The sequence below is a fragment of the Ambystoma mexicanum genome, chromosome 8 (assembly GCF_040938575.1).
Source record: "Ambystoma mexicanum isolate Mex_15411 chromosome 8, UKY_AmexF1_1, whole genome shotgun sequence".
In the NCBI taxonomy this organism is placed as follows: Eukaryota; Metazoa; Chordata; class Amphibia; order Caudata; family Ambystomatidae; genus Ambystoma; species Ambystoma mexicanum.
The window spans coordinates 476689522-476716191 of record NC_090929.1 but is presented as its reverse complement, the minus strand read 5'-3'; the positions used below and the strand labels follow the sequence as shown (position 1 = coordinate 476716191).

The 26670-nt window shown below is 45.7% G+C and overlaps 1 protein-coding gene across 2 annotated transcripts in view; it reads left to right on the top strand.

The window, feature by feature from the left end:
• The window catches only part of INTS11 (integrator complex subunit 11), a 717472-nt gene that overhangs the window by 370726 nt on the left and 320076 nt on the right, over positions 1-26670 (top strand). For both annotated transcript variants that reach the window (XM_069610104.1, XM_069610105.1), the window contains exon 13: positions 10192-10354. In XM_069610104.1, coding sequence (XP_069466205.1) covers positions 10192-10354 — 163 coding nt within the window. The remainder of the gene's footprint in view (positions 1-10191; positions 10355-26670) is intronic.

The following is a 26670-nucleotide window of genomic DNA, read 5'->3' as shown; positions in this document are numbered from 1 at the left end:
GTTCATTAATCCCATATTTTCTATCTGCAGACATCTTACCCTTCGAGTCAGACATACAGTGCCCAGAGGTCCAGCCCAAAGAGCCAGCCGTGTGTTACACATCACCTTTGAAGATACGGTATACGCCCAGTCAAGACCGGCGCCTCTACGGGAATCAGGTGAGCGTTACAGGTTCCTGGCTCTGTGTGGAAGATGACCTAGTTTACATTAGGCTGTCCACCCGCGGGTTGAAAAACTGTTTTGCCCCTCTCCTTCTGACATGTTGTATATCCGAGGGCATGTCACTCCTGGCTCCCTGGTCGTCGCTACCACCAGAAAGATGGCCGGGGTGCCATTGTCTACTGCAGAAGCACCCCCAACAAAGGCTGCAAAAAATTTTACGTCCTTGGCAAACGCATCACCACTTCAGTGGCATATTTGACAAGAATGGCTAATAATACTAACCTTCTAGCGAGTTATAATGATGTGCAGTGGACCCTACTTAAGGAAGGCCTCCAAGAAGTCCCTGAAACGGTGCAATCCTGCATACTGGCGATTGTCTCTGGAAGGGAAACAGCTGACCCACAACATCCTAAAAAATACTTTGGATGCGGCAGAGAAGACTCTGGCCCAGGGTACTCTTTTCAAAAGGCACGTCTGGCTAAAGAACTCTGGGTTTAAGTCAGAGACTCAGGCCTCTTTAATAAACAACCCAGTGGAAGACACAAATTTGTTTGGCAAGGCGGTGGATGATGCCTTATCGAGACGGCGAAAAAAGAGCATGAGACTGTTAAGTTTCTTAATCCGATCACTGCCAGACCTTAACAACGGGGAGGAAATTCTCGCTGTTCCTTTCGGGGCCAGTCTTTTTCCCAATCTCCACACAACCAGTATGGCACAGGAGGTACACCATGGTCCGCCGGACAAGGCGCAGCTGGCAACAGCCAATACAAGTAGAGGGGACAGCGAAGAGGCAAAGGCAGGGGAAGAAACTTTGCCCCCAGAGGTTCACCGGCCTCCACTCAGAAATGACTCGCCAGTCCTGGTCCCCTTTGTAGTATTCTAGCTTCATATATGCTATGTTGTGTTGTGTGATTGAGTAGTGGAGCTCGGAATGTTCGTGCGAGGCCTGGAATGGGGCGAGTGTGAGGATTCCAGAGAGGACGGTTGGGGACTGGCAGGGAGAGAGCCAAGGGAAGCAGAAGCACATCACCTCATCTCCTATCTTACTTTCCCACTGTAACCTGTAACATTAAAGAAGACTTACCTTTTCTACAATACTGGCTCCGGTGTGGTTCCTGAGTATTCCTGCCTGTGTTCTAACCACACCCCAAGATACATCATTTGGCGACGAGGATTTTAAGAACCTGGAGGACAGTGGGAAGCAGTGAAAATCTGGAGAAGGAGATCCAGAGAGACGGAGAAGTGAGGCCTCGGAGGTGATGTCGCTCCAGATGAAGTACAGAATTCTGGAAAATGAAGCGAGACTACAGCATGTATAACTAGAGAAGTCTATGCTGTTGGGGTCTGGAATGGCCCAGGAGAAGCGTAAGTCCTGCGTGGTACATGATGGTATGCAGAACATCCTTGCAGGCAGCCACAAAAAGCTGCGATGTTGGAGAGTAGACTGGAGGATGGGCAGTGGAAAAGCCACGGAGCACGATGCCGCAGTGGAGAAAATGTTGCTGGTGTTTGAAGTTGCCAGCATGGGCCAGGTGCAGGGAGCCATGAGACTGTGGTGAGGAGATGGAGGAAGTGTACCGGGCGATTGAGGTGGCCCAGATCGGCTCTTACTGGAGGTATGCAGCACATGAGGCACTGTGGGGAGAAGAGCGTAGCGCCAGAAGTGTATGGGCCATGAGAGGGTCCATGGGGGCCGTTGTGTGGTGCGCGCGCCCAGCAGGCCCTCCCGTAGTTGCGTTCCAGCATGTCTGTTGGGCTGAAACGCAGGGAGAGAGGCCCGGCGCCAGTGTTCTACATCTCCGTGCTCGGAGAAAATATTAGAGGATAGGCCCTTTCAACGTGGGCACGTCGGCACGTTTGATTTCATCCACACGTTATCAATTCGTTTCCTGCAACAGAGTGAAAGCAGTTTGAACGTGCGTATGTCGGCACGTCTTGTAGACGCACTTTGGGGAAGTGAAAAGAGTCTCATCGGAATGAAGGGTTTTCGTTTCATTTCATCCGGAGTCGTGGATTTGAATTACCTACAGTGGTAAAGGAATCGTGTTTTTAGAACGCTCGTTGCGAATTAAATAAGGCGGCAAAGGTCTGTTTGAAGAAATGACTCATAAGCGTTTGCCTTATGGATGGAAACAGTAGTGGACTGACTGGAGAATTGCCGCACTACGAGGTACTGTGTTTTGTTTTACATCGCTGCGGCACTCATGAAAACATTTTGTTTATGTAAAGGTTTGTACCCAGCATTTCAGGAGCGTTTGGAGTTTATTCAAGGTGCACTTTCCTTGTTGCTGGTGAAGTAATTTGTAATTTAATGCTCAAATGTAGACTGTGCCTGGAGGCAGTAGGCACGTTGACATGCAGAACACAACGTTTCGATAGTGAAGCAACGGTGAAATGACATTCTTAAGCATGTTTATTTACAGGAAGACGCTTTTGATAAAAGGCTGCAATGGTAATAGATGTGTTAGAACTTATAATGCATTTTAAAGATTAGAGTTTGTGCCGTAGTACAGGGTCATGTTAGTTTTAGAGAACATTCATGGTTTATGCTGCATTAGTAAGGAAGGTGCTGAGACCAATGGTAAAGTTGAATAGTTAAGCATATGCCAAATTACAAACTCTTGTAGTGAAATGAACTGTTGGGGAAGTGAATGCAAGTCGGGGTGCAGTGTGTGCTGTGGTTGTAAGTTACTGACAAATGCACTTTAGGAGAATATGCACAGTCAGTTATATGTATTCATTCCGGAGGTTTTATATGAAATCTTAACAAGACAATTATGTTTTAATAATATGATGATGATGATGAAAAATGTATTTTAGAAGTTAATTGCACAAATAAGGGATTTTTACAAAACGAAAATTCTATCTCTGAGATGACACACTTCCAGAATGGTGCCTGATCAACACCATGTCTGTTAGTGTCCATCATCCCTTTTAAGGAGGTGTTTAGTGGACAAATATTGAGTGCATATGCAATGTTTAATGCAATTTTAGTGAATTTCATGCGGTTAACGTTGCATTGGTAGTATGCATCTGGATATGAGTGCATTGGGAGCATGCAACTGGAGGTATGTTGTGACATACATAGGTATGTTGTGAACGTGTGAGAAGTAGCACGTTTGAAGTGAATGTGACTGCAATGGGTGTGTGCAGTCGTGAGTACGTACGTTGGGAGAAGTAGGCGTGTGCGAGGTAGCACGCATGAAGTTGAGGGTGAGGATCACATGCTGGCCAGGTGTGATGCCTTATGTAGACCCTAGGGAGACCGGTGTTTGGAGATTAACACAAATAGTTGATTTGTGTTCGGGGAGGATCTTTTTAAATAGAAGCATCCTATTCGTGGAGGATCTTAATATATAAGCATCCTATAGCAGGACACTATTGTAGGAGACTATGAGGCGTAGGTAGTACGCGTGAAGTTGTAGGAGTAGGCTACACTTAGAAAAATGTTCTTAGTGTTTTAGTTTAGTCTCTTGTAGGATGTTATAGTGTCGGGGTTAGGAGTGAGTAGTTTAGACTCCTAAAGTCTGTGGTGTCAGATAGTGGTAGTTAATGTTGGCAGAAATGTTAGAATTTTTTCTGTTAAAGCCTAGATAGGTTGGAGTTACTGCGAGTGGACACACAGACGGTAGAGGTTAGTTTTGTGTGTCACTGGGTATTTGTGACACCATGTATTTATAAAATTTTTCTATTACCAAAAAAATGTTTTAACATCGGAGAAGCGCTACATTTTTCCACCTTGTTGTGCTTACACACATTTTTTAGTGTTTTTGGAGTTAGAACTTTCTGCAGGTACCAGAATTTTACATATCTTGTTGGTATTTCAGCGGAAGTTTTTGTTTTGCATGGTGGTGACTGTGCACATTTTACACACCACGCCTTTTGTGGTTGTCGTGTTTTTGTGATCTTTGTGTTGTGAGTGGCTATCCTTTATTTTTTCTTTTCTTTTATATGTGAAGAGAGGGGTGGTGATGTTGATAGTTGGTTACTAGCAAGGTTAGTGTCATCTAGACCATAGTTATTCTTCATGTGTTTTATCCTTGAAATTTTATAGGATGTTGGAAGTAGTGAGTATGCTTTAATTACAGCGACGGGAGTGTCCTGTATTAGGGTGAGGTTGTGCCGGACGTGGCAGGTCCAGGGTTTGGGTGTGGCAGGCCCTTACGAAAGGAGAAAAGCTATTGTATAGATTGGTTAGGTTAGTTAGATGTGATTTGCTCATGAGGGCAGGTTGTGCTTGGGGGTGGCAGCCCTGAGGTCCTGGGGGGCAGACCAGGACATAAGGTGAAATGTTTTCTCGAGGGTTGTTTCCTGTGACACATGTATGTTTATGTTTTTCCTTTTCTTCAAAGGAGAGGGATGTGTAGTATTCTAGCTTCATATATGCTATGTTGTGTTGTGTGATTGAGTAGTGGAGCTCGGAATGTTGGTGCGAGGCCTGGAATGGGGCGAGTGTGAGGATTCCAGAGAGGACGGTTGGGGACTGGCAGGGAGAGAGCCAAGGGAAGCAGAAGCACATCACCTCATCTCCTATCTTACTTTCCCACTGTAACCTGTAACATTAAAGAAGACTTACCTTTTCTACAATACTGGCTCCGGTGTGGTTCCTGAGTATTCCTGCCTGTGTTCTAACCACACCCCAAGATACATCACCCTTCCATGCCTCCCCAGTCGGGGGATGTTTTAACATCTTTTCTTCACGCATGGGAGGGTGTCACTTCAGACCAGTGAGTGCTCAAGACCATTGCCCGTGGTTATTGTATCGAGTTCCTCTGGTCACCTCGATACCCTCCACCAAGAACCAGACTCCTATCGCCAGCACACCTGCAAATTCTGCTGAAAGAGGTGGAGATCATACAGGAAAAGGGTGCCATAGAAGTCATCCCCATTCATCAGGTAAACAAGGGTATTTATTCAGTGTACTTCCTTGTACCCAAAAAGGATCTCACTGTGCGCCCTATTAGACTTACGCCCAGCAAACAAATGTGTCAAGCCACAAAAGTTCAGGATGACATTATTGTAAGTAATCCCACTGCTAACGCTGGGGGATTACATGGCAACATTGGATATGAAAGATGCATACTTTCTGTGCGCTGGCAACGTTGAAATATGAAAGTACCCTAGGTTCATAATAGAGGACAAGCACTATCAGTTCAAGGTCCTTGCCTTCGGCATTGCCTCAGCCCCAAGGGTGTTTACGAAGGTACTGGTGGTAGTAGCGGCTCACCTGCGCAGGCAGTCCATTCCAGTCTATCCTTACCTCGAAGACTGGCTAATAACGGGATTCGTACGGAGCATGACTCTTAAATACCCAGAAGACGGTAGTTCTACTCTTCAGTCTGCGATTCTCAATCAATGAGAAAAAGTCCAGCCTAGACCCCAGCCAAGTCAAGCAGTTTCTGGGGGGCTCTAATTCGGACCAAAGACGGGCTCGTCGTCCCCTCCAACGAGAGGGTTCAAAACATGCTGTTCCAGATCCCTCACTATGTAGCCAATCGCGAGGTGACCGTACGCAAAGCCATGCAACTGTTCAGGATGATGGCCTCCTGCATTAACTAGTCCCACACATGCGGTTGCGCATGCGCCCCATTCAAGAGTGGTTCTAGAGCCAATTATGTCAGGCCAGCGAAAAATGAGACGATCTAGTGGTTGTCTCAACAGCCCTGGTACTCTCTCTGCAGTGGTGGTCAAGGGAAAACCTCTTGCAGGTGAAAACCTTCACCACCCCTGCAGTAGAAGCCACTCTCGCCACAGAACTCAATCTTCTGGCGGACATGCTCAGCAGAGACTTCCCTCTACCTGTAGAATACGAATGGCGATTACACAGACATTTCCTTCAACGTCTTCGCAGACTGGGGCTTCCCAGAGATCGACTTGTTAGCAACTCTGGAGAAAGCACATTGCCCAGATTATGCCTCCAGGTACCCACAGAACCACTCCAAGGGGAACGGACTCTGGATAAATGGTCAGGGAAATTTGTCTATGCTTTTCCACCGACTCCCCTAATAAACAACCAATCACAATGATTCTGGTGGCCCCGCCAACCCTGGTTCTCATCTGATGTCAATGTCAGTCTCCCCTGTGAGGAAGCTGCCATGCCTGTACAATATGCTGTCACAAGACAGGGGGGAAACACTTCATCCATGCCAGCAAACTCTCAGCTTAGCAGCCTGGCTCCTGAGATCATAGAGTGTGGACACCTCCCTCTCCCTCAAATATGCATGGACATACTTAAAGAAGCATGAAAACACAACACCAGACATTTCTACTCCAGCAAATGGAAACGCGTTGTCATCTGGTGCAATGCCAGGATCATCAGTCCTATTGAATGCTCTCCAACACATATTGTCCAGTACCTAACTCACCTTCTAGATTCAGGCCTGTTTTTCTATTCCATCAAAGTCCACTTGGCTGCACTTTCAGCTTACACTACGTCCCAGAATAATGTTGAGTGGTGGAAAATTCCAGTAAGCAAGGCTTTTATGGAAGGGGTTAAGAGACTTCATCCCCCTATCTCCAACCCAGCTCCCTGAATGTTGTACTGACTAGACTTAAGAGGCGTCCCTTTGAACCTATGCAGAATGCTAGCCGTCAAGCACTCACTTCGAAGACCGCCTTCCTGGTGGCAGTCACATCAATAAGGAGAGTTAGTGAACTGCAGGCCCTTTCAGTTCAAGACCCATTTGTCACGATTCACAAAGATAAGGTGGTCCCGCGCACTCACCCACGATTTGCGCCTACATTTATTTTGAAGCTCCATGTGAACCAGTCAATAAAACTACTCTCCTGTTTCCAGAACCCCACTAACGTGGCAGAAAGAAGCCTCCACACACTTGATGTGAGGAGAGCAGTAATCTATTATCTGGAAAAGACAAAAACCACTAAGCAAACCAAACCAATTTTTCGTTTCAGGGGCAGCTGACAGAGAAGAGGACCCTGTCTCTAAATCAGCCATCTCAAAGTGGATCGTTAACTGCATCACACTTTGCTACTCTCTTGCCAAAAGATATGCCCTTCAAGCCTAGAGCACACTCTACTCGGGGCACAGGAGCTTCCATAGCATTCATTGCAAATGTTCCTCTGGAGTTCATTTGTAAAGCAGCAACCTGGAGGTCTGTGCACACCTTTACACAACACCTACTGCCTGGATACTCACTCTAGGTCTGATGATTCACAGGTGAGACAAGCGGTGCTAAGACATCCCTTTGCTACTGTTACTTCACACATCCCACCACCATCTCTGGGTACTGCTCGCTAGTCTATGCATAGCATGTGATTCTAAGCAGATTAACGTAAAATAACATAACTTACTGTAATAGCATTTCTGATGATTGTATCTGCTTAGATTCACATATGCCCACCCTTCCTCCCCTCTTGAAGTAGAAGGAACATAGACATCTTACACCTCTCTCTCTTCTCCGTACTCACTCACGATGGTCATAAGGCTCCCTCACGGCAGAAAAAACACAATCGGAGGACATCGACGCGTAAGGGATTTTAGGGGACACTACACGTCACGTTAGGGATAGTGTTATAGGTATGACCATGTCGACTTCCCCTTTTGATCCTCGAAAGAAAGATGCAATACTCCACGATTACCACTAGATGTTGGACTATATGCACAGCATGTGAATCTAAGCAGATACAATCATCAGAAATGCTATTGCGGTAAGTAATGCATGTCATGTACAGTCACTAGAGTAGGGCATAATACAGATCAAACCCCTGCAAAGGAAAGCGTAAATTAGTTTATGCACTACAGGTCCACAGAGAATTAGCCCTTCAAAAGTCCTTCCCTAAGTTGTCTGGGGTCTTATGCCCAAAAGTTCAGGACAGGTTCAGAGAGAGCTTGTAACGCTGGAAAAAAATGAAGGTAGGCTATCTGGGGTCCTGTGAACGATTCCAAGAGTTATATGACAAGTTATTCGAACTAACAAAAGTGTCTCCAACTTTCGGAAGGCTTGCGCGAGCAAGCAATGGCAAAACAAAAGTATTGTAAACGTTTTAGAAAAGTTAGCAGCACTTTTAAAGGGCGGTTAGGGGCAGGTAAGAACCACTATAACTCACCCCGGTACTCCGATTCTTCGCAGGACTTGGCAGGTCAATGGAAGAGGGTCCGAGGTTGCTTCTTCCACCGTCCGCCTCAGTCTTTGATTCGCAGTGGTTGCAGGTTCAAGTAGATTTCCAGTCTGTGTATTTGGCTGGTGCAAGGACTCTCGGTGGCAAAGTGCAGAAATACACAATGCAGGACCCCTTTCAGGACTGGACTCGACTTCGGTAAGCTGTTTCGGACGGTGGTCACCGCAGCACAGCAACGCAAAGGGGCTTGCTTGTCACAGTCGGGCTTTCCCTCCTATCTCGGGTACCCTTGATGCTAGGACTCTAAAATTCCCCTGAGGTAAGTCTTGTAGGACAATCTGAGGATCACCCAATTTCCAGGCTTCAATGCGGAACGATGATGTTGGCAGCACAGTAGCCCAAACTCGTAGCTAGTCAGCCACAAGGCAGTTCCGGCTCGCTTTCCAAGGCTCTTCTTCAAAGGGTACTGAGCAGACGTCGGGAATGGATGTTCCCTCCACTCACGGGGTGCAGCTCCCTCACAGGACTTCTTAAGATCGACAGCAAGACAGGGCTCTTCTAGGGCAGCAGCAGAAGTCGGTCGCCAGGCCTCCTTCAGATGGTTCACTGGTCTTGTCATGGGTCTCCCAGCTGGACAGAAGTCCTGGCTCGTTCAGGGTCTCTCTAGAGGGGGTGCAGGGGTCCCCTTCTTATCTTAAAAGGCAGGTAAGAGCAGAAGCTCCCAATAGCAAAACTAGCCCCACACACACACCCCACCAGTGGTCCAATTTGGACCACTGGTGGTAACACTCATGCAGACCACTCAGACACACTGAAACCAGTTTGTAGATTGGGACCAGAAAGTCCCAGCCCTCATCCTGCCAGCAAACACACCCAGTCCTCCAGTAGCCTGCCAAAAGCCGCTGCTTTCCCAGGCACTGGAAGTCCATATAAGGATTTTCCTGGCCTCACAGGCCTGGTAGAACGCTGAAAAACAAGATAGCCAAAGGACAAGCGAAACCTTGTGGCATGGCCATGTTTGGTCACTAGCCACAGTTAGTAGCCAAACGTGGTAAGGCTAAAACGAAAAAGCACCAAAAAATAGTAAAAATTCACTGCTGCCACCAACTTGTCCATTTAGCACACCAAAAGTAACCAAAACCCTCTGAGTGGTAGTCTATGGCAAAAGTGTACCCCATTGTACTGCATTGTAAGATGCATTGTGCAATGATAGTTACCACAAATGACAAGCTACTAAAAGTAGTAACTAAGTAACAAGACTAAGGGAAACAATGTTTCTCAGTACTGACAGCCGAAGGACATGCCAGTTTCCCCATAACGGATGAGCAAAAGACAGCGTAGTGAAGCTTAAGGCTTCAATGCACCGTACAGGTCAGGATCAAAAAGTACAAGCTAAATGTTTGGGGGTCCATTCAAAAGCAAAGGTACAGAAATGGGAGATCTTTCCTAACACTATGCACTAAAATCCTAAGTACCTGCAGGTGACACAGGAACAACTTGAAAGCATGGCGAGATTTGGGGGGGGGTGCTATAGTACTGGGAAGAGGGGCAGGGCATACAAAAAGAAACAGAACAAAAATGTGTACCTAATCTCAAAGTTGGTACCACATACTTAAATAGTGTGTCAAGGAAGAAAGACATGGGGGTGATGTAATTTATGTTTGTAAGAAATTAAAATGTTGATTTCTTTTTTTTTTTATTTTTATAAATGCTCATGAAATATGCACTGTACCTCTATGCAATCATTTTCTGTTCAGTCTGATACGTGACAATTTTCCTGCCTCCGTGGTGGTAATGATGTGATACTTCTGCAAAATCTCCTGATTTCTCTGTAGGCTGTCTCCTCGCTTCCCATTATGCCCTATAAAGCAATGGGGTCAAACTTAGACTGCATCAGACAAAATAGTTGGAGGGGATGTTTGATGCTTCTGTTTTCTACTTTTTCCCCAGGTGGAAGTGAAGATGCAGGTGGAATACATGTCCTTCAGCGCTCACGCTGATGCCAAGGGCATCATGCAACTCATACGGCAAGCCGAGCCACGCAATGTGCTGTTGGTGCATGGTGAAGCCAAAAAGATGGTATTCCTGAAGCAGAAAATTGAACAAGAATTCAGTAAGTCAGCCCACTGTTTTACGGGCAAGAAAAATAATACAAAATGTATTGTGGCTCAAAGTATTCAATAACCATAAAAGTGGGCTTTAATGTCGCGTTTGTTGGACATCCAAAAGCCTTCATGTTCACAACTTAATTCTGTTTGCATTTAACAGATAAATGGCTACTGTTGTAAATGCCTTAATTGCTTCCACCAGAAGTCCTGTGCACTGTCATGTCTATCATGAAGTTATGTACAAACCGCAAGCAGTTAAAACGTGCGTTAGCGTCATCTGTAGCTTTGTAGACTCTTTGAGTCTTACAATCATAGAGATGGGGACTATTTGGTGCCACCAACTGCTTTAGCCCCCACTTTCGGAAACTCACCTATTTTTTGGCATACATTTTCTGCTCCTGTGGCAGGATTTAAAATGTTGCAGCAGCAAGATGTCTCCACATGCTATGGATTATGCTTCAAAAATAATGTTCCCAGCAATGCTTTGTTTACCCTAATATTTCAAACTTTTATTGGGAGGAGGCTTTCTCATTCACCTTTTAGCCACAGCCATTATGCAGGAGGCTTTAGGAACATGAGACATCTTTTTTCTCGTTCATACAGTAATGCATAGGCAACCCTATCATGCAAATGAAATGTCAACTGTCGTCATTCACCGTACAATGCACAGTCCTGTCTCATCATGTGACTGATGAAAGTACCAGTTAAGCAGGTGCAGCTAGATGTCTCCTTTGTAAAATTGCATTCCTTTTTATGGTAGGGTCTCAACCGCCAAGCCTCGCCTCCATTTTCACCATAAGCCACTTTTCCATTAGCTTAACAATCATCCAAAAGACCATAAATTCACCATATTGCACCATTGGCTGCCCAAAGTAATTGCACCGCTCACTGTATAGTAGCTCTGTCATGTAGGCCATCATCCTCAATAAGATCACACTCCCTCCTGCCAAACGATAACCTTACACAAATGGATTGTGTCCTCCCACATATTCCTCATCTTTAGATGTATCTTCCCTTCCAGCTTTTGCTGTTGCCGAAAAACAATTTCGGCAGAGGGCGCTGTGCGTCGATGCGGTCGACTCAATGTCCCTCAAGGGCCTATGTCTCGAGGTCGACGTCATCACGTATATATAACAAACGCATCACCCGTTAGCTCAAGTTCCGTTTTTTTGCGATAGCTTCCACTTCAAAGATTAAGGCATGCTTCGGTTTGCTCAAAAACAGCAACATCGAGAAAAATGGCCTTGTCATCGGCTTCGTCGACCCCGAAGACCGGGTTTAGGAAGTGTTATGACTGCAGTGCCAAGATGTCCATTACAGATCCTCACAAGGTCTGTCTATGGTGCCTTGCTGTCGCACACATGACGGCAGACTGTGGGTCTTGCCAGTCTGACAGGTAAGGCATTGAAGAAGAGTAAGGGGAAGTTAGCAGCAGGTAGGCCCCCTACAAAATCCCCTCTGACGACACTATCGAAAAGGCACTCGTCGGACGAGTAGAGAAGCAACTCTCCACGAAGGAATATATAAAAATGATATTCTTCCAGCAGCGGTTCACACCACTTCTTGTCTTTGAGAAAAATGAGGAAAAAGGAGCCATAGGTCTCCTTCCAGTTCCTCCGATTCCTTACCTGAAAGAAAATTAGCCTGCCAAAATAAGTCAGGGACTCCAGCCGAATGGAAGGAGTTCAGGCAGAAAATGCTCAATCTTTGAGAAGATGGCCCGGCCCCCTCGAAGGAGAAAACAAAAACCCAAGTTTCTGTCGAGCCATCAAAAGCTGACAAGGAGAAGACTGAGGCCAAATCCTGTGCGCCCGGGAGACGAGCCTGTGATCCCTCGAGAACCGTTGAGGTCTCGACTCAATGACAGGACTGGTCCTCGTCCATCGACGACTCCATCGAGTCGGGGGTCGAGTCCTTTGGGGGTCGAGGGCTCCATCGATGGCAATAGCGTCGAAGCCTGAGACGCCCAAACCGTCAAAGCCATCGACACCTTTAGCGTTGAAACCTTTAATTCCAAGTCCTACAAACCACTTCCTAGGAAGTATTTCTTTAAGTCTTGGCCCTCCATTAATGAGGAACATGAACCATCTGACCAAGATACACCGCCCTTCGGCCTAGAATTTGGAACACCTAAAGTTCCTGAGGCCCTCATTTTGGAGGAATCCAGAATGAAGGAGCTCTATGAAAGTATACAGTCAGCTAGTGGCATAGACACATTGCCAGAACTAGAATCTGGCAAACCAGACCCTGCAGAGCATGCACATGCTTCGTATAGACAGCTAATGTCTAGGGTGATGGAATTTTTGGGATGGGACAGGCCTGCTTCTCCATTGCAACAAGATGACCGTACCGATATTTTGGGTAAGGTACCCCAAAAGCCTATATTACCCTTCCACATTGCCCTGCAAAAGAGGATTAAAGCAAATTGGGAGGCACCAGATACGATTCTGGCTGTTAATAAGAACCTCACCAAGAAATATAGACCATCAAACAGTGATCCAGATTACTTATTCAGACACCCGACACCGGAGAGCCTGGTAGATGAGCCAGCTTCTTCCACATCCAAGGAAGCGGCATACCCCACCATACCGCCAGATTGGGACGATAAGTGGTTCGACGCAATGGCGAAAAAGGTGTTTTCAGCATGGCGCTAAAATTCGCCAATGCCATTTGCGCAATTCTCGTTTATCTTGTGGGATTGTATCTCCATGGCGGCTGAACACATTCCCGAAGGGGAAGTAAGACTGCTTCCTGAACATCCTGAGAGACTGAAAGGAAGCGATGCGTGAGTCTCTCCAGTCAGGTTTGGACTCCTCAGACAGCAGAGCCATGGCGGCAAGCACATTGATACATGGGTTTGTGTGGTTGAGGAAGTCTGGATTTGCACCGGATGTGCAGTCCAGACTGCTCAACATGTCCTTTGACGGCACTCTACTTTTTGGCAGCAAGGCTGACGAGAGCCTGGAGAAGCTGCAGACCTTGATGGCAGCAGCCAAATCGATCGGTGCAGCGATCAGACAGCCACAACCATCACACTTCAGTGGACCAGCTTGGAGAGGTAGGTCCTTTTGTTATTACTGCTCTTTTGGTAGAGGGAGAGGACTGGCCGGTCAAAGGGGCCAAATAAATTTCCCTTGTGGTGGGCATGGGAGAGGTGCCAAGTCCACCCAAGCAACAGCTACTTTACCCTCAGCATCTGCTTCATCCGCCTCAAAACCTCTGAGGCCTTAGCCCACAAAACCCTGGTGGCAGTCAGACGCTCACAGCATCTGCAAGAATGTCTAGGCATTATTTCAGATGCGTGGGCGTCGGATACAGTAGCCCAGGGTTACTGCCTCCCCCTTTTTAAGAAGGCCTTGGGATCATTCCCCGGTGAGCCACTCGTCCAAAGTTCCAGATCCAGGAAATGTTCAGCCTGCTAGATAAAGGTGTTCTAGAACCAGTACCTGTGACCAAGAGGAACAAAGGGCGGTACTCTCCATATTTCCTAATCCCCCAAGAAGGATGGAAGATGAGACCTATCTTGGACTTGGAGATGCTTGAACAAGTTCCTCAAAGTTCAAGATGGTCACACTATCTCAGATCCTTCATGCCCTCCAGATGGTCACGCTATCTCAGATCCTTCATGCCCTCCAGCTTCAGGATTGGATGGTGTCTGTCATGATCTCTGCTTCCAAAAGGTCAGGGTTTTCCCAACTCCCTTGGAAGCAGATCCATAACCCAGGTTCCGAGTGCCAACCAGTCCCAATTGGGACCTTTTGGACCCAGTCCTGGCGCCAGTGGCACCAGGCTCATAAATATGCCCAGTCCCAGCGCTGGAAGCGCCGGGCTCATAATGCTTGGGTGGACTTACCTGCAGCAGACCATGCTGCTTACTTGCCTGCCAGTTGAGCCTCTGATCCTCTTCTGTTTGGAACTACTTTTCCTGTTGGGTGGGGCAGGAGCCACTCCCTAGATTCAGAACACTGGAACTCTTCTGGAAAGCAGGAACTCTTTTCTTACCTAGGCGTGGCTGTGGAAGGAGACACCTAAGCACTACAGGAGGCTATTTAAACCACACCCGATGGATGAATCTTGCTTTGCGTTATTCTGCATCCTCTGCAGCAGAACGCTCATCGTGTCTTCTGCATCTGATCCTGGGCCTAAGGAAAAAGGCTTACCATCCTGAATCCAGTCTTCAGCAACACCTATAAAGACAAGAAAGAACAGGTTAGCATTACGGTCTTCAGTGACAGCTCTTCACTTACCTGGTCCATCGGCTGTCACCAACGCCTCGCGCTGCATTCCGGCATCTGAAAGACAAAGGCTTACCTACTCTTCGTGCGCTCCGGAGGTCTTCACACTGCATTCCGGCATCTGAAAGACAAAAGCTTACCAACTCTTGGCACGCTCCGGAGGCCTTCGGCGCTGCATCCCGCATCTGAAAGACAAAACAAGGTGCGTTTAAAGACATTGGGGAACTTTAATACTCACGTGCCATTACTCCTTTCCACATCTAACCCAGTGGGTATTCCGGCACCCTGCAGCCGCTCCGAACTTGTACCTGCAAAATAAAAAGACAGTTAGAGCGCATCGTGAAGCAGGCAACAAGCGCTTACTTACGTGCTTCCGGGCGCTTCTATTCATCACATGGGCTCCATCTTCAACTCACTTCAGCCCGTCATCCGCTATCGCCGGAACCCTGCAAAACAAGAAACATCATTACTAAAGACTTTAAAGACATTAGAATTACTCGAAACTTACCGTTCGTGCAGTAAACGACGGACAGCAGTCCTCTGAAGTCAAGAGGCCTGCTCCCCTTATCCAGTGAAGAAACTGGTTACAGCACCCTGCCCCGAGGCAGATGGAGAGCACGGCGTTCACTTACCTAAGGTGAGAGCGTTAACCTTTGGGGTTCTACAGGAGAAGAGAAAGGGAAGAAGAGAGAGACATTCAATAACCCAGTTCCTTAATCCCATATTTTCTATCTGCAGACATCTTACCCTTCAAGTCAGACATACAGTGCACAGAGGTCCAGCCCAAAGAGCCAGCCGTGTGTTACACATCACCTTTGAAGATACGGTATACGCCCAGTCAAGACCGGCGCCTCTACGGGAATCAGGTGAGCGTTACAGTGTCATTGGACCTTCAGTATGCTTACTTTCATGTGCCTATCCATCACAAGCACAAAGTACCTGAGGTTTGCCATTGGCGGTTCTCACTATCAATTTCAGGTGCTGCCATTCGGGCTGACCTTCGCCCCAAGGGTTTTCACCAAGATGGTGGTGGTGGTGGCAACGAGTCTTAGGAGCGGGGGAATTCACGTCTACCCCTACCCGGAGGATTGTTTGATCAGGCCCTGCTCCCCCAAACAGGTCCTGGAAAATCTCAGCATAACCTGCCACTCTCTCCAAAGACTGTGCTTCTCCCTCAATTTCAAGAATTTCTACATTATCCCTTTTTGCTTCCAATTTCTCTCTTCCTCTCCCTGCTAATACACCTGACTGCTCTGCGTACAGGTCACCTGGTCTCAGGCTGGACTCGAGCCCAGGCTCCTGCATGTCCAGTTGCTCTCGCACTGCCCCATGCTCCCCAGCACTTAAGGGTCTGTATCTGCAACCCTACAGTCCCTTCTCTCTGCACTTATGAGCCACCTGCTGGCTGCACTTGTGAGTTAACTGCACTTCCCCTCCCTTCTGGCACTTCTCCCTGAAGAGGAGTCAAGTACCGTCCCCACTACACTTACTCCAGTCGCCCCTCTACCATTACCTATTGATTTCGTACCAAACTATGTGACGTATGATGAACAGTTGAATCAGCAGAGAGCAGCATATGGGCTCTGCCCAGTATCAATTAGAATGACAGCGCCTGTCAATATACCGACACCTAAGAAAATCTGGACAGTAAGATATCCATTAAGGAAGCCATATCTACATTCGAGACAATATGATGGTCGTTTGAATGAAATACCCAAAGAAACAAAGAGGATAATGAAGGAAGATGAATGGTGATGTCATAAGAAATCGAACTGATGCCCAGATAGAAGATGTGATGACCAGAGAATGCTGACAAGAGACGAAATACTAAGGAGATACCATGGATAAGTGACATCTTGGGATCAAGATGAAGTAGCTTATGCCACAGACATGAAGAAGCTATTCAGTTAGTTTAAACGTGTACAGAAGCAAGTAACGGCAAGCAGCAAAGTAATCCTGAAGCTAGCTTGGGCTTAATAGTGAATAGATTGCGGCAAGCGCCAATGTTTACAAATATATACCTGAAGGAGCACTTTAGGTATGAATGTATGTTTCCACTACGCATATAAGCAGAAAATGAACAAGGTTAAAAGGCCTCCATGGAGTGTGTTGCAGCAAACAAATCGAGACAGAATGAAGTCCAGCTGAGGATGGCCGTGCCAAGAAGCCAAGGTCTTATCAGACTGGTATGAGCTGACATTGGATACAATTAAGAAGAAAATAACAGAGAATCCTGTTCAGAAAGGTTAGGATAAACAACAGACGTCAGAGGACTGGTAGAATTAAATCAAATACACGAAAAGACCCAGAGAAAGCTTGATTTCATGGTGTCCAGTCATGAGATGGAAGCAGGCTGGTAGGAGGAAAACCTCACACCTACGCATGGGAGCCTGCCATACCCATACTCCTTAAAAGTTCTCTGAGCAAAGTACAGACTCAAGGCCAATCTTCAATGAACTAATTGACACATGACGACTGAGGTGATGATTGATTGTACCATAATTGGTGGGAAGCGGGTGCACAGACGAGCTCATCTGCACCTGGCTGTTCTTTGTTAGACGTAGGTGGAAGAGAGTGAATGGGGTCGATGCCAACCCAATCATAGTGGACCTGCGTAATAAGGGGCACTATAGTTGTAGAGCCAGTAGGACGTTGTACTTTTAGTGACGTTCATAGTGGCCATTTTGAAGAGATGGCCTAGTTGCCCCACCTGATGTTAGTTGTCCAATCTCCTCTCCCATTACCGTACACAGATATAGTCCCTATATTAAGTTACCTTCAAACCCGAATTAAACCGTCTGTTAGGTTTTTAAGTTTGCTACGTAGGATGACGATGGAGCATGCACAGGTCATAAGTCAGTGATGATGATTTTTTGCTATAAAGATGTATTTTTTCTAAAAAGTCTTGAGTGAGAAGATCGAGCGACATCTGATGTTCTTTACACTCCCCGTTTTTATAAGCTTGTCATTAAAACGGACTCACTTGGCCAAACTATTGAGTTGTCTTAATTATTGATGCATGAGTATGAATCTGCATCTCCATCTATCTCAAGGGTAATACTACTCTTAAAGGGCTGTTTGTGCTGATTGGCAGACATCCAGTCACTTGGTAGCAGAGATAGGATCGTTAGATAAGATAACCATCGGCCGCTGACATAAGTAACTTTGGGTCCTCGGCAATATCACGCGACCTTTGCCATCCAGCTGAAAGAACAGGAAGCTCCCCGTAGATAGTGGTTAGTTTAAAGTTCATTAAAATCCTGCAGGATAGGTTTGATGGGTCCTTTGCTTTCCCCCAAAGACCCCTCCCACATCTACGAGCAGCGAATCGGAAAGAAGGCCCAGAGAGACGATAAGAAGGCGCTGAACCCAAGGAGCAGAAGATGAAAAACATGCAAACGGTGAGTGAAAAAGACTGAAAAGCTTGGCAAAGCACGCATGCATAAAGCAAGCAAAGGGAAGGTAACGGATGGAGGTTGGGCAAATATTTGACGTCAGAGTAAGAATATAATATATAATGGGAGAGATATTGACTTGTGTGTGGCCAAGCAATATAAAGAGTTATCGTGAGTGTGGCTGCGGTAAAAGTATACGCGCAGTTCCTACTTTAAAGAGTGCTAGCAGAAGCCCTTATCTAAAGTCCTGTTTAAAAGGACGACGTAGCAGACTGGATCGATTAAAGACGATCCGTAAGAGATGGGCTTAAGTTCCATAGACGGAACAGTTATTAGGGGTAAGACGAGTCTGAGAGAGCAGACTGCGTAAGATTTGTGTGGCCGGCCAGAGTTTGTCTGTTTGTTTCATTGAGTAAAATTGTGACATCTTGGTAGAAAAAAGTTTTATGTGACAAAAAAGGTATGACATTGTGTGAATAGAGAGACTGTTGCATAACACGATTTGATGGTTGTTTTTTAGCAAGATTAAAGTAAAAAATATTGTTGAAATAACGTGATTGGAGCTTGCAATGAATGGTGCTCGCTCATATTGTGTTATTTTTGAGAAGTGATTTAATAAACTGTGAAGTGAAAAATAAGCAAGTATTGTACGAATAAGGGGTAGACGAGTTAAGCATGGAAGATGTTACGCCGTTAGTGCACCTGTGCAAACAGTTGCTGAAACACGCACCTAAGCTTAAGCAGTACAGTGCGGAATGGGTTAAAGGGACCGCAGACAAAATGTTTATGCCATGGCCCCAAGGTGGATCGCTTTCTAAGACGGTCCTGCAGCATATGACGACATACTTGAATGCCGCGTACACCGGCAAGAAGTTAGACAAGCGCTTAGCTAGTTTAGAGCTTTGGAAAATGTACCAGGAAGAAAGGGAGGAGGAGCCGCCTTTTAGATTGGATACTGAATAAATGCAAAGAGGGGGGTGAAGAGCCTTCTGCGCCACCCGCCACGTCTGAAATAAGAGACAAAGCTAGCAAAGACCAAGTTCCCTTAACGGGTACAATCCTTAAAGCAGCAACGGGATATAGCAACCTGTCATATGAGTCACCTACGCAAAGTAGTGATGAGAGTCCGGAGAAGGACAGTGAAAGGAATATAACCTCCAAAGTCCTGAGGGACAAGGAGAGACGCGAAAAGGAGAAAAGTGATCAAGCACAAGCAACTACATCTCTAGGTACAGGAAGAGAGGTAAAGAGATGGAAGGGCGACGAAGATAGAACTGATGAGATGGCACTAACATAAAACGAATGGATGGGAGGTCAGATTTTATTGAAACTCGATGGTAAAGGCATTGAGGACATATGACAAAGGGGAGAACAAGACGAACAAGATAGGAAGGATAAGGAAAGAGAAAGACAATTAAGAGAAGACGAGAGCAATTGTATCAAGACGAGCAAGATAAGAAACAAGAAAAGGCAGTAGAACTAAGGAAACGCGACAATAAGCAAAGAACGGCTGACTGTCGCGAAAAGGGTAGAGCAGAAAAGAATAGAAGAAGAGCAAAAGACACGGGAGAAGAGAATAAAAAGACAGAGATGAGGAAATACGAAGGGCAAATGAACAAAGATATGCGGGAAAACAAGTGGAAGGACAGGGTTAGAGAGGAAGCGAGAAAGCGCAGAGAATGTGATGATGACCTAGAATGCAAGTGAAGACAGAGAGCACATGATCTCGAGTATTTGGAAATGGGAGTTAGAAAGCCTGATCCATTAGTAGAATGGGAAGATATAGAGGAATTCTTTCCCGAGTACTGTTCACTACCAGGCACTTCTAGAGCAGAGCTAGAAGACGATTTTGACACAAGAAGTGTTGGAGAAACAATCGACAGAATATATGATGAGATGGGATTAGAAAAAGTACCTGAAGGGAAGGGAAAAATGACCGGCTTGAAAGCACTTGGCTGTGTGACACTGAGGACGCTTCATGCAGCACGGGATCTAGAGAACGGTCTCTAGATAGGCTGACTTTGAACAGAAATTAAGTTGCACGAGTTGGGCAAAGGCAATATCAGACGAAGAAAGAGAAACCTTTCAAAGGGAAGAGAGAGGCAATGTACAAGGTCCCGAGAGACATCTCTCTCCGGATACAGGAATATAAGATGGTCAGACTTAACCGTGTCCACATCTAAAGCACCAAAGCCAGTAACAGTCAGACCGGCAAAAAGGGCAACCTTGCAGTCAGAGGGGGGTGTCGCCTCCACCCTATGTGTGCAGGTTGAGGTCATTGCCAGGTAGCCAGAGATGCGGGAACAGCACCCCTGCAGTAGACAGAAAAATTATGAGAGATGAGAATGAGTTTGGTGTGTCACAGTTCCCCTTGTTAAAAAAAGGAGCAAGGCCGCAGTATATACCATAGCCACAAATGGACAGAGAGAGCTTAAAGAATAAGCTCCCGATTTTGACTTCTGGGGCTGGGAAATGGATACATGAGAGAAGAAATTATGGGAGGCAATATGTTGGCTATAGGGGATATCAAGGCTCTTTTGATTGCCATACTTGGTGAAAGAGCTGATGACGTTTGGACCAGTGCAGGTTACCCTGGTGTGACTATAGTTAACACTGCGCACGACGGAGTGCCGTTTAAAATTTGCAGAACCGCGGCATGGAAAGCGCTTAGAGTGCTGTACCTGGATACTTCCGATATGGGAGCTATAATGACACGTAAGATGAAAGAAGGAGATGATCCGTTGCTTTATGTTCAGACTTTTCAAGACGCGTGGGTGTTGGAAACTCGTGAATCTTGGGGGAAATCTATACATGTGTTCTATCATATACTATGCTATCGGATGCCAGAAAAAATGCAGAAGTAGCTCAAGAAGTTAGTTTGTATAGAAGCCAAGCCATGGTCGGAAATGCAACTGACCATCGCACATTATTGCAGGCTGCTGCAAGAGAAAAATCACAAAAAAAGACGATGTAAGGAAAGGCGAGGAACCAAAATGAGTGCAGAAAAAATTGTCCAAGTACGCCATTGAAGGGGCAGTGTTAACTAGTGCAGATTCAATACGCAGCAGGTGAATAATCCAAGACGGTTTGATCAAACTAATAATGGGTTTGCTTAAAGAGGAAGAGGCTTCCGAGGTAGGGGATGGCAAAATAATCAAGGTAATTGGCAGAACAATCAGGGAGGCTTTCAGAATATGCAAGGTGGAAATCAGAATATGCAAAATGGCCAAATGATCAGACCACCGCCCACTTGTTGGACTTGTGGCATGACGGGACATCTAGCGCACATGTGCAGAAGTCGAGGAATTGTGCAGCATTACCAATTCTCAAGAGGAGGCATGGCAAACCCAACTGTGTATTCACAGTAGGGTGGTAATGGATTTGCGCAAAATCAAACGACAGCAGCAAGTGCCGAGAGTACAGCAAGGCTTGCAGCTGCAGCAAATGGTGCAAGGACAGTCAAAACAATCCCCCATGCAGCTTCTTGCTCACTGTACCTTTCACAGATGGGAAATATCCATTTGCATATCAGTCTTTGTCCCGCCCACATGGGCAGTCCAGCACTGAAATGCTATGGCGATTCCTCTCTGAACAAGAGTACCAACAGCAACCCCCCAACAATGGGACGAGGTTATACATGGATTAGAACAGCTCACTGGGAGACCTGATGTGTTCCATTCTATCAGTGACACCCGACCCTGATGAGGAACCAAGGGAATATGTCACTATAGAGGGTAAGGAATATTTGTTCTTAGTTGACACGGGTGCGACACGTTCATGCATACGTGAAGGCCAGTTTTCTTTATCTGGCAATGCCATGAATACTCAAGGTTTTACAGGAGCAATGAGTCGTGTTCCTTTTACTAAAGAACTTCCAGTTTCTATAGGAGAATGTAACATGCAAGTGCCACTACTTTATTCGAGGCAAACACCTGTCGATATATTAGGACGAGATTTAATGACAGTTAAATATGACAATCTCGTTCACTGAGGAAGGCATAGTGTGTTGAACACCAGGAATGCATTATTTAAACGTGTGCAATATGATTAGAGGATACGCAGGACAAATGGCTATGAGAGCCATTCCACTGGAGCCCGAAATATTCGCATATGGAGTACGCATATTAATGTCATGGCTGCCAGGCCTAGCAGAAAGGACAATGAGAACCCCTGATGAATTTCTCTTTAGACCAGAGATCCCCATGGATGAGGAGAAGGGACGCATATTTTACTTAGAGTTACAAGCAGCCGTAGTGCGAAGAGAATTGGTTATGCTTATAGGGTTCGATGATAATGGAAGAACATTGTATGCGGTAATCACCATTGAGGAAGGTTACAGGTTGACTGACGTCACTGATGAAGACCTATTTAAGGATGACCCATCAGACGATGAGGTAGTGTTTGAAATAAGCATTACTTATTGGGTAAAAATGATCAAAAGGGAGGTGCCTCAGAGAATGATGCTGGCACGAAAACGCCCTGAATATTTTGAGGATGACATGGCAAAAGTCTCATTATGGACTACAGGCCCCTGTGACGTAGGCTTACTGAAGGGGGTTGGAGAAGTGAAGTTTAAGTTGAAACCAGGAGCAATTCTACCAAGAGCATGACATTAACCTATGTCTAGGGAGGCAGATGAAGGGATTTTCAAGACTATTTCCATCATGATGGAGCAAGGCATTTTAGTGACGTCAGAGTCGTCGTGCAATACTTCGATTTTCCCAGTGAAAAAAGGGAAGGGGGTTCTTGGAGGCTAGTACAAGATCTTCGCCCGATGAACCGGATAGTAGAGGCCGAGTTCCCTCTAGTCCCTAACTCGTCTACAATTGTGTAATATACCTGTTGATGCACGTTATTTCAGGATGATTGACTTAAAAAAACACATTTTTCTCAATCCCATTGCATTAATATTTGCAAGATCTGACATCTTTTACGTTCAGACAAGTTAGTCTGAAAAGCACAAGGCTGCCCCGGGGGTACTATGAGTCCCCTTCAATTTTCAATAGAGTCCTGCAGGTGGATTTGAGCAACATTGCATTAGAAAGCATTGTTTTGCAATATGTAGATGACATTTTAGTTTGCAGCATTACAGAGGAAGAGTGCAGACGTTCAATTCAGCTGATGACTATACTTGCAGAAAAGGGATATAAAGTTGACAAGGAAAAGTTACAGCATTGTCAACAAGAAGTGCTGTACATAGGCCAATTGATTTCACATGAGGGAAAGCAGGTCACTCCTGAAAGAGCTAAGCCACACACAGTAAAGCAAATGCAAAGTTTTCTAGGATTATGTAATTACGTCAGGGCTTGGATCTTTGACTATAGCTGTTACACTAGGCCTTTATTACAAGCCTTAAAGAAAGCACAGGCAACACAAGAAAATATTGTGTGGACTGAGGCAATGGAGGAAGGGTTTGATGAATTGAAAAAAGCCATTTGCACAGCTCCAGTTTTAGGGATTCCCAATTATGCAGAGGAATTTTACTTATTCTAACACATGGATGGCACTGTTATGACAGCAGTATTGACACAGAAAACCACGTTGGGGTACAAGCCCCTTGCATACTACAGTGGGATTTTGGACCCAGTAATGAGGTCATTTCCCATGCGAACAAGGTTTAGCTGCTTCCGCGTTCACCATAAAGAAGGCTACAACCATTGTAATGAGAAGCCCAATGACGTTATTTGTTGAGCACGCATTATTTTCCATTTTAGAGGAACCAAAAGGCACATTGTCTTCACAAAGAGCTTCTGCCTATGAGGTAGTCCTATCAAATCCAGCTATTAAAATAGTTCAATGTAAGATTGTGAATCCACCTAGGTTTATAGCCAAGCCAGTTACTGAAGGAGAGCCAATACATGATTGCGCAAACTATGAAGAGTTCTATGATGAAATCCCGAGAATAAAAGAAAATGCACTGACAGAGGGAGAGACTGTTTTTATTGACGGCTCTTCGAGGATCGATCAAAATGATGGACAAAGATATATAGGCGCCGCTGTGGTAAAGCACACAGCAAATGGGAATTTCGGGTGCTTATTAGTGCGCGATTACCATCTCATTCAGCACAGGCTGCAGAGTTAGTAGCATTGATATTGGCAGTTGGGAGGCACAAACACCAGGAAGTAACGGTGTACAGTGACTCCGCCTATGTGACGTCGACAGTGCATGCAGGCTTAGCATGCTGCAAAATGAGGCGCTACCTCTGAGTGGACGGCACGCCAGTACAGCACGCCACCTTATTGAATAGGCTCATTAAGGTACTACAACTCCCAGTGAGCATAGCATTCGTGAAATGCGCAGCTTACACAAAGGGACAGATTTGTTCTCACGTGGAAACCAAGCAACCGATGCTGAAGCCAAACGTGTGGCAACTGAAGATGATATAATGATGGATGTGGAAATGCCTGATGTAAATGAGAAAATGGTTGTTTTAAGAGATGAGCCAGAGGGCTACAGCAATATGTCTAATACACAGTTCATGGAGCTCCAAGGGGAGGCACTGCAGGAAGAGAAGAATCTATGGAAGCGAAGAGAGTGTTCTTTAAACTTCCCCGAGGCTCTGTGTCGACAAGACAACACTGGTAAACCGGTGATGTCTATAGGCTTATTGAAAATAGCACTGGAACAGTTACTCTGTCCAGCGCATGTGATGAGAGAGAATTTAGCAGAAACAATTGCCGAAGACTGGTTTGTATACTACACTACGTGTAATCGGGTGAGTTATTCCAAGGCTTAATGGTCCTTTTCAGCACTTGCATATCGACTATGGCGATATGATACAAGTATGTAATGGGTACAGGTATTTAATTGTTGTGGTGTGTCCATTCTCTAGATGGATAGAAGCAGGTCCATGTACACACCCAGACTCTACCTGTGCGGCCAAATTCTTGGTAAGGGAAGTGTTTCCTAGATGGGGAGTTTGTGAGGTAATGAGATCCGACAACGGTCCTCACTTTGTAAACATAGTATTTGAACAGATTAGCTTGTTACTTGGTATAAAGTACAAGTGTTCTTCAGCGTATCATCCGCAAGGGAATGGAATATGCGAGAAGCTCAACGGCTTGTTAAAGGAAAGGATAGCCAAGTTGAAGCTTACTCTGAAAAAAGGATGGTTGCACTGCCTTCCACTGGCATTTTATGCCCTCAGAAACCAGCCAGGTTCTGACCATCATCTTAAACCGCACGAGATTGTGACAGGCAGAAGGATGAGAAGGCCATTAACACCTCTGACTTGAGCTAGATGTGATGCTCAGCTAAGCGCAGAGGTGTTGGGGTTGGAATTGCGAAACTACCTGAACTGTTTAACATCTAGTTCTTCTGTAATTTCAGGACAGTTGCAGAGATGCGGGTGCAGGACAGTACAGAACACAGAAGGAGTTGCTCTAACAGGCAAGCTTGAGGAATTGTGTACCTCAACTATACCCTGGTGACACTGTCTTAGTCCGCAATCGCACAAGGAAAAAGTGGGACTAGCCAAGGTTCATTAAACCTTTTATTGTGGAGGACATTACGCCAACTGCTGTCAAATTGCAGGGTAGACAAGCTTGGATTTTCCTCAGACATCAAGCCATATACCAGAGAGACCCCTCCGCCCTCACCCCAGCACAAAGAGACTACAGGCAACGGGGAAGAACCACAGCACGTGCAGATGAGATCTATGACGAGGAAGAAGGACGCATAATCAGAAAAGTGGAAAGAGCAAGGAACTTTTGTTTTTGAAATTGTGGCTTAATTCTGGACATTCCCTTTGAGCAAAAATATAAGGGAAAAAGGACACAATTCGAACTCTGTGCATCCTAGTTGCAGAGTAAAAAGATTTGCATTCATAAGAGCCACAGAAAGCTGATTGACTTTGGACTGAGGCACACTTAAAGCCTTGATAGAGAGGATATGACAGACTTTGATCGCGGATATGTAAATTGGAAGAGAATACAGTATCCAGATTAATTCGATACAGAGTCTTTGTTTGGACTTACTGATGGTGTCACACAATAGTGACCTCACAAGAAATATACTTACCTATTTCGAACTAGTTCTAAAGTCGTACCCTTCGTTGGTGAGGAGACTTAACAGTATAACTGAATTTTTGCAAGATCCTGATAATGAAAAAACAATATTGAATCTACTCACAGTGATCACAGAACAGTTTGTTACTACCGGAGTACAGTGAGGACAAGACAAATGTCCCTATCACAAGAAGCAGCTCATAGACTGGTCGGTGTGGTATTCTTTCGCTTAATTGAAGTATGTCCAGATCTTGTTGGAAGGCACACTGATGTGCGAACATTCCTCTGTGATCCAGCAAACACTGCAAACTTAAACGTGGTCCTGAACAGCATAATCAGCCAGGTTGCACGTTATTCTGAGCATAATCATAGAAGAGTCTAGAAACTTGTCCTTCGAGGGACAGATCGAGAAAGTGTTCACAAGGAATACACTTGTACATGCTGACATTGAAGCAACATTTCATCTGGAGTGAAACAAATTCGAGGCATTGATTGGGAACTAGTCTACGTGGAACACACAGTGTAGACTTGCTAAGTTTATCGCCTCGTTTGGAACATTAGTTTGTAGAAAAGGGACTGGTTCCAGATACAAGAGACAACCTTTTACCATCCAGATTCAGAACTTTTGGTTGGCAAGCAGAGGCTACAGTGCCCAGGAGAAAGTAATGATGATAATGTTGTATT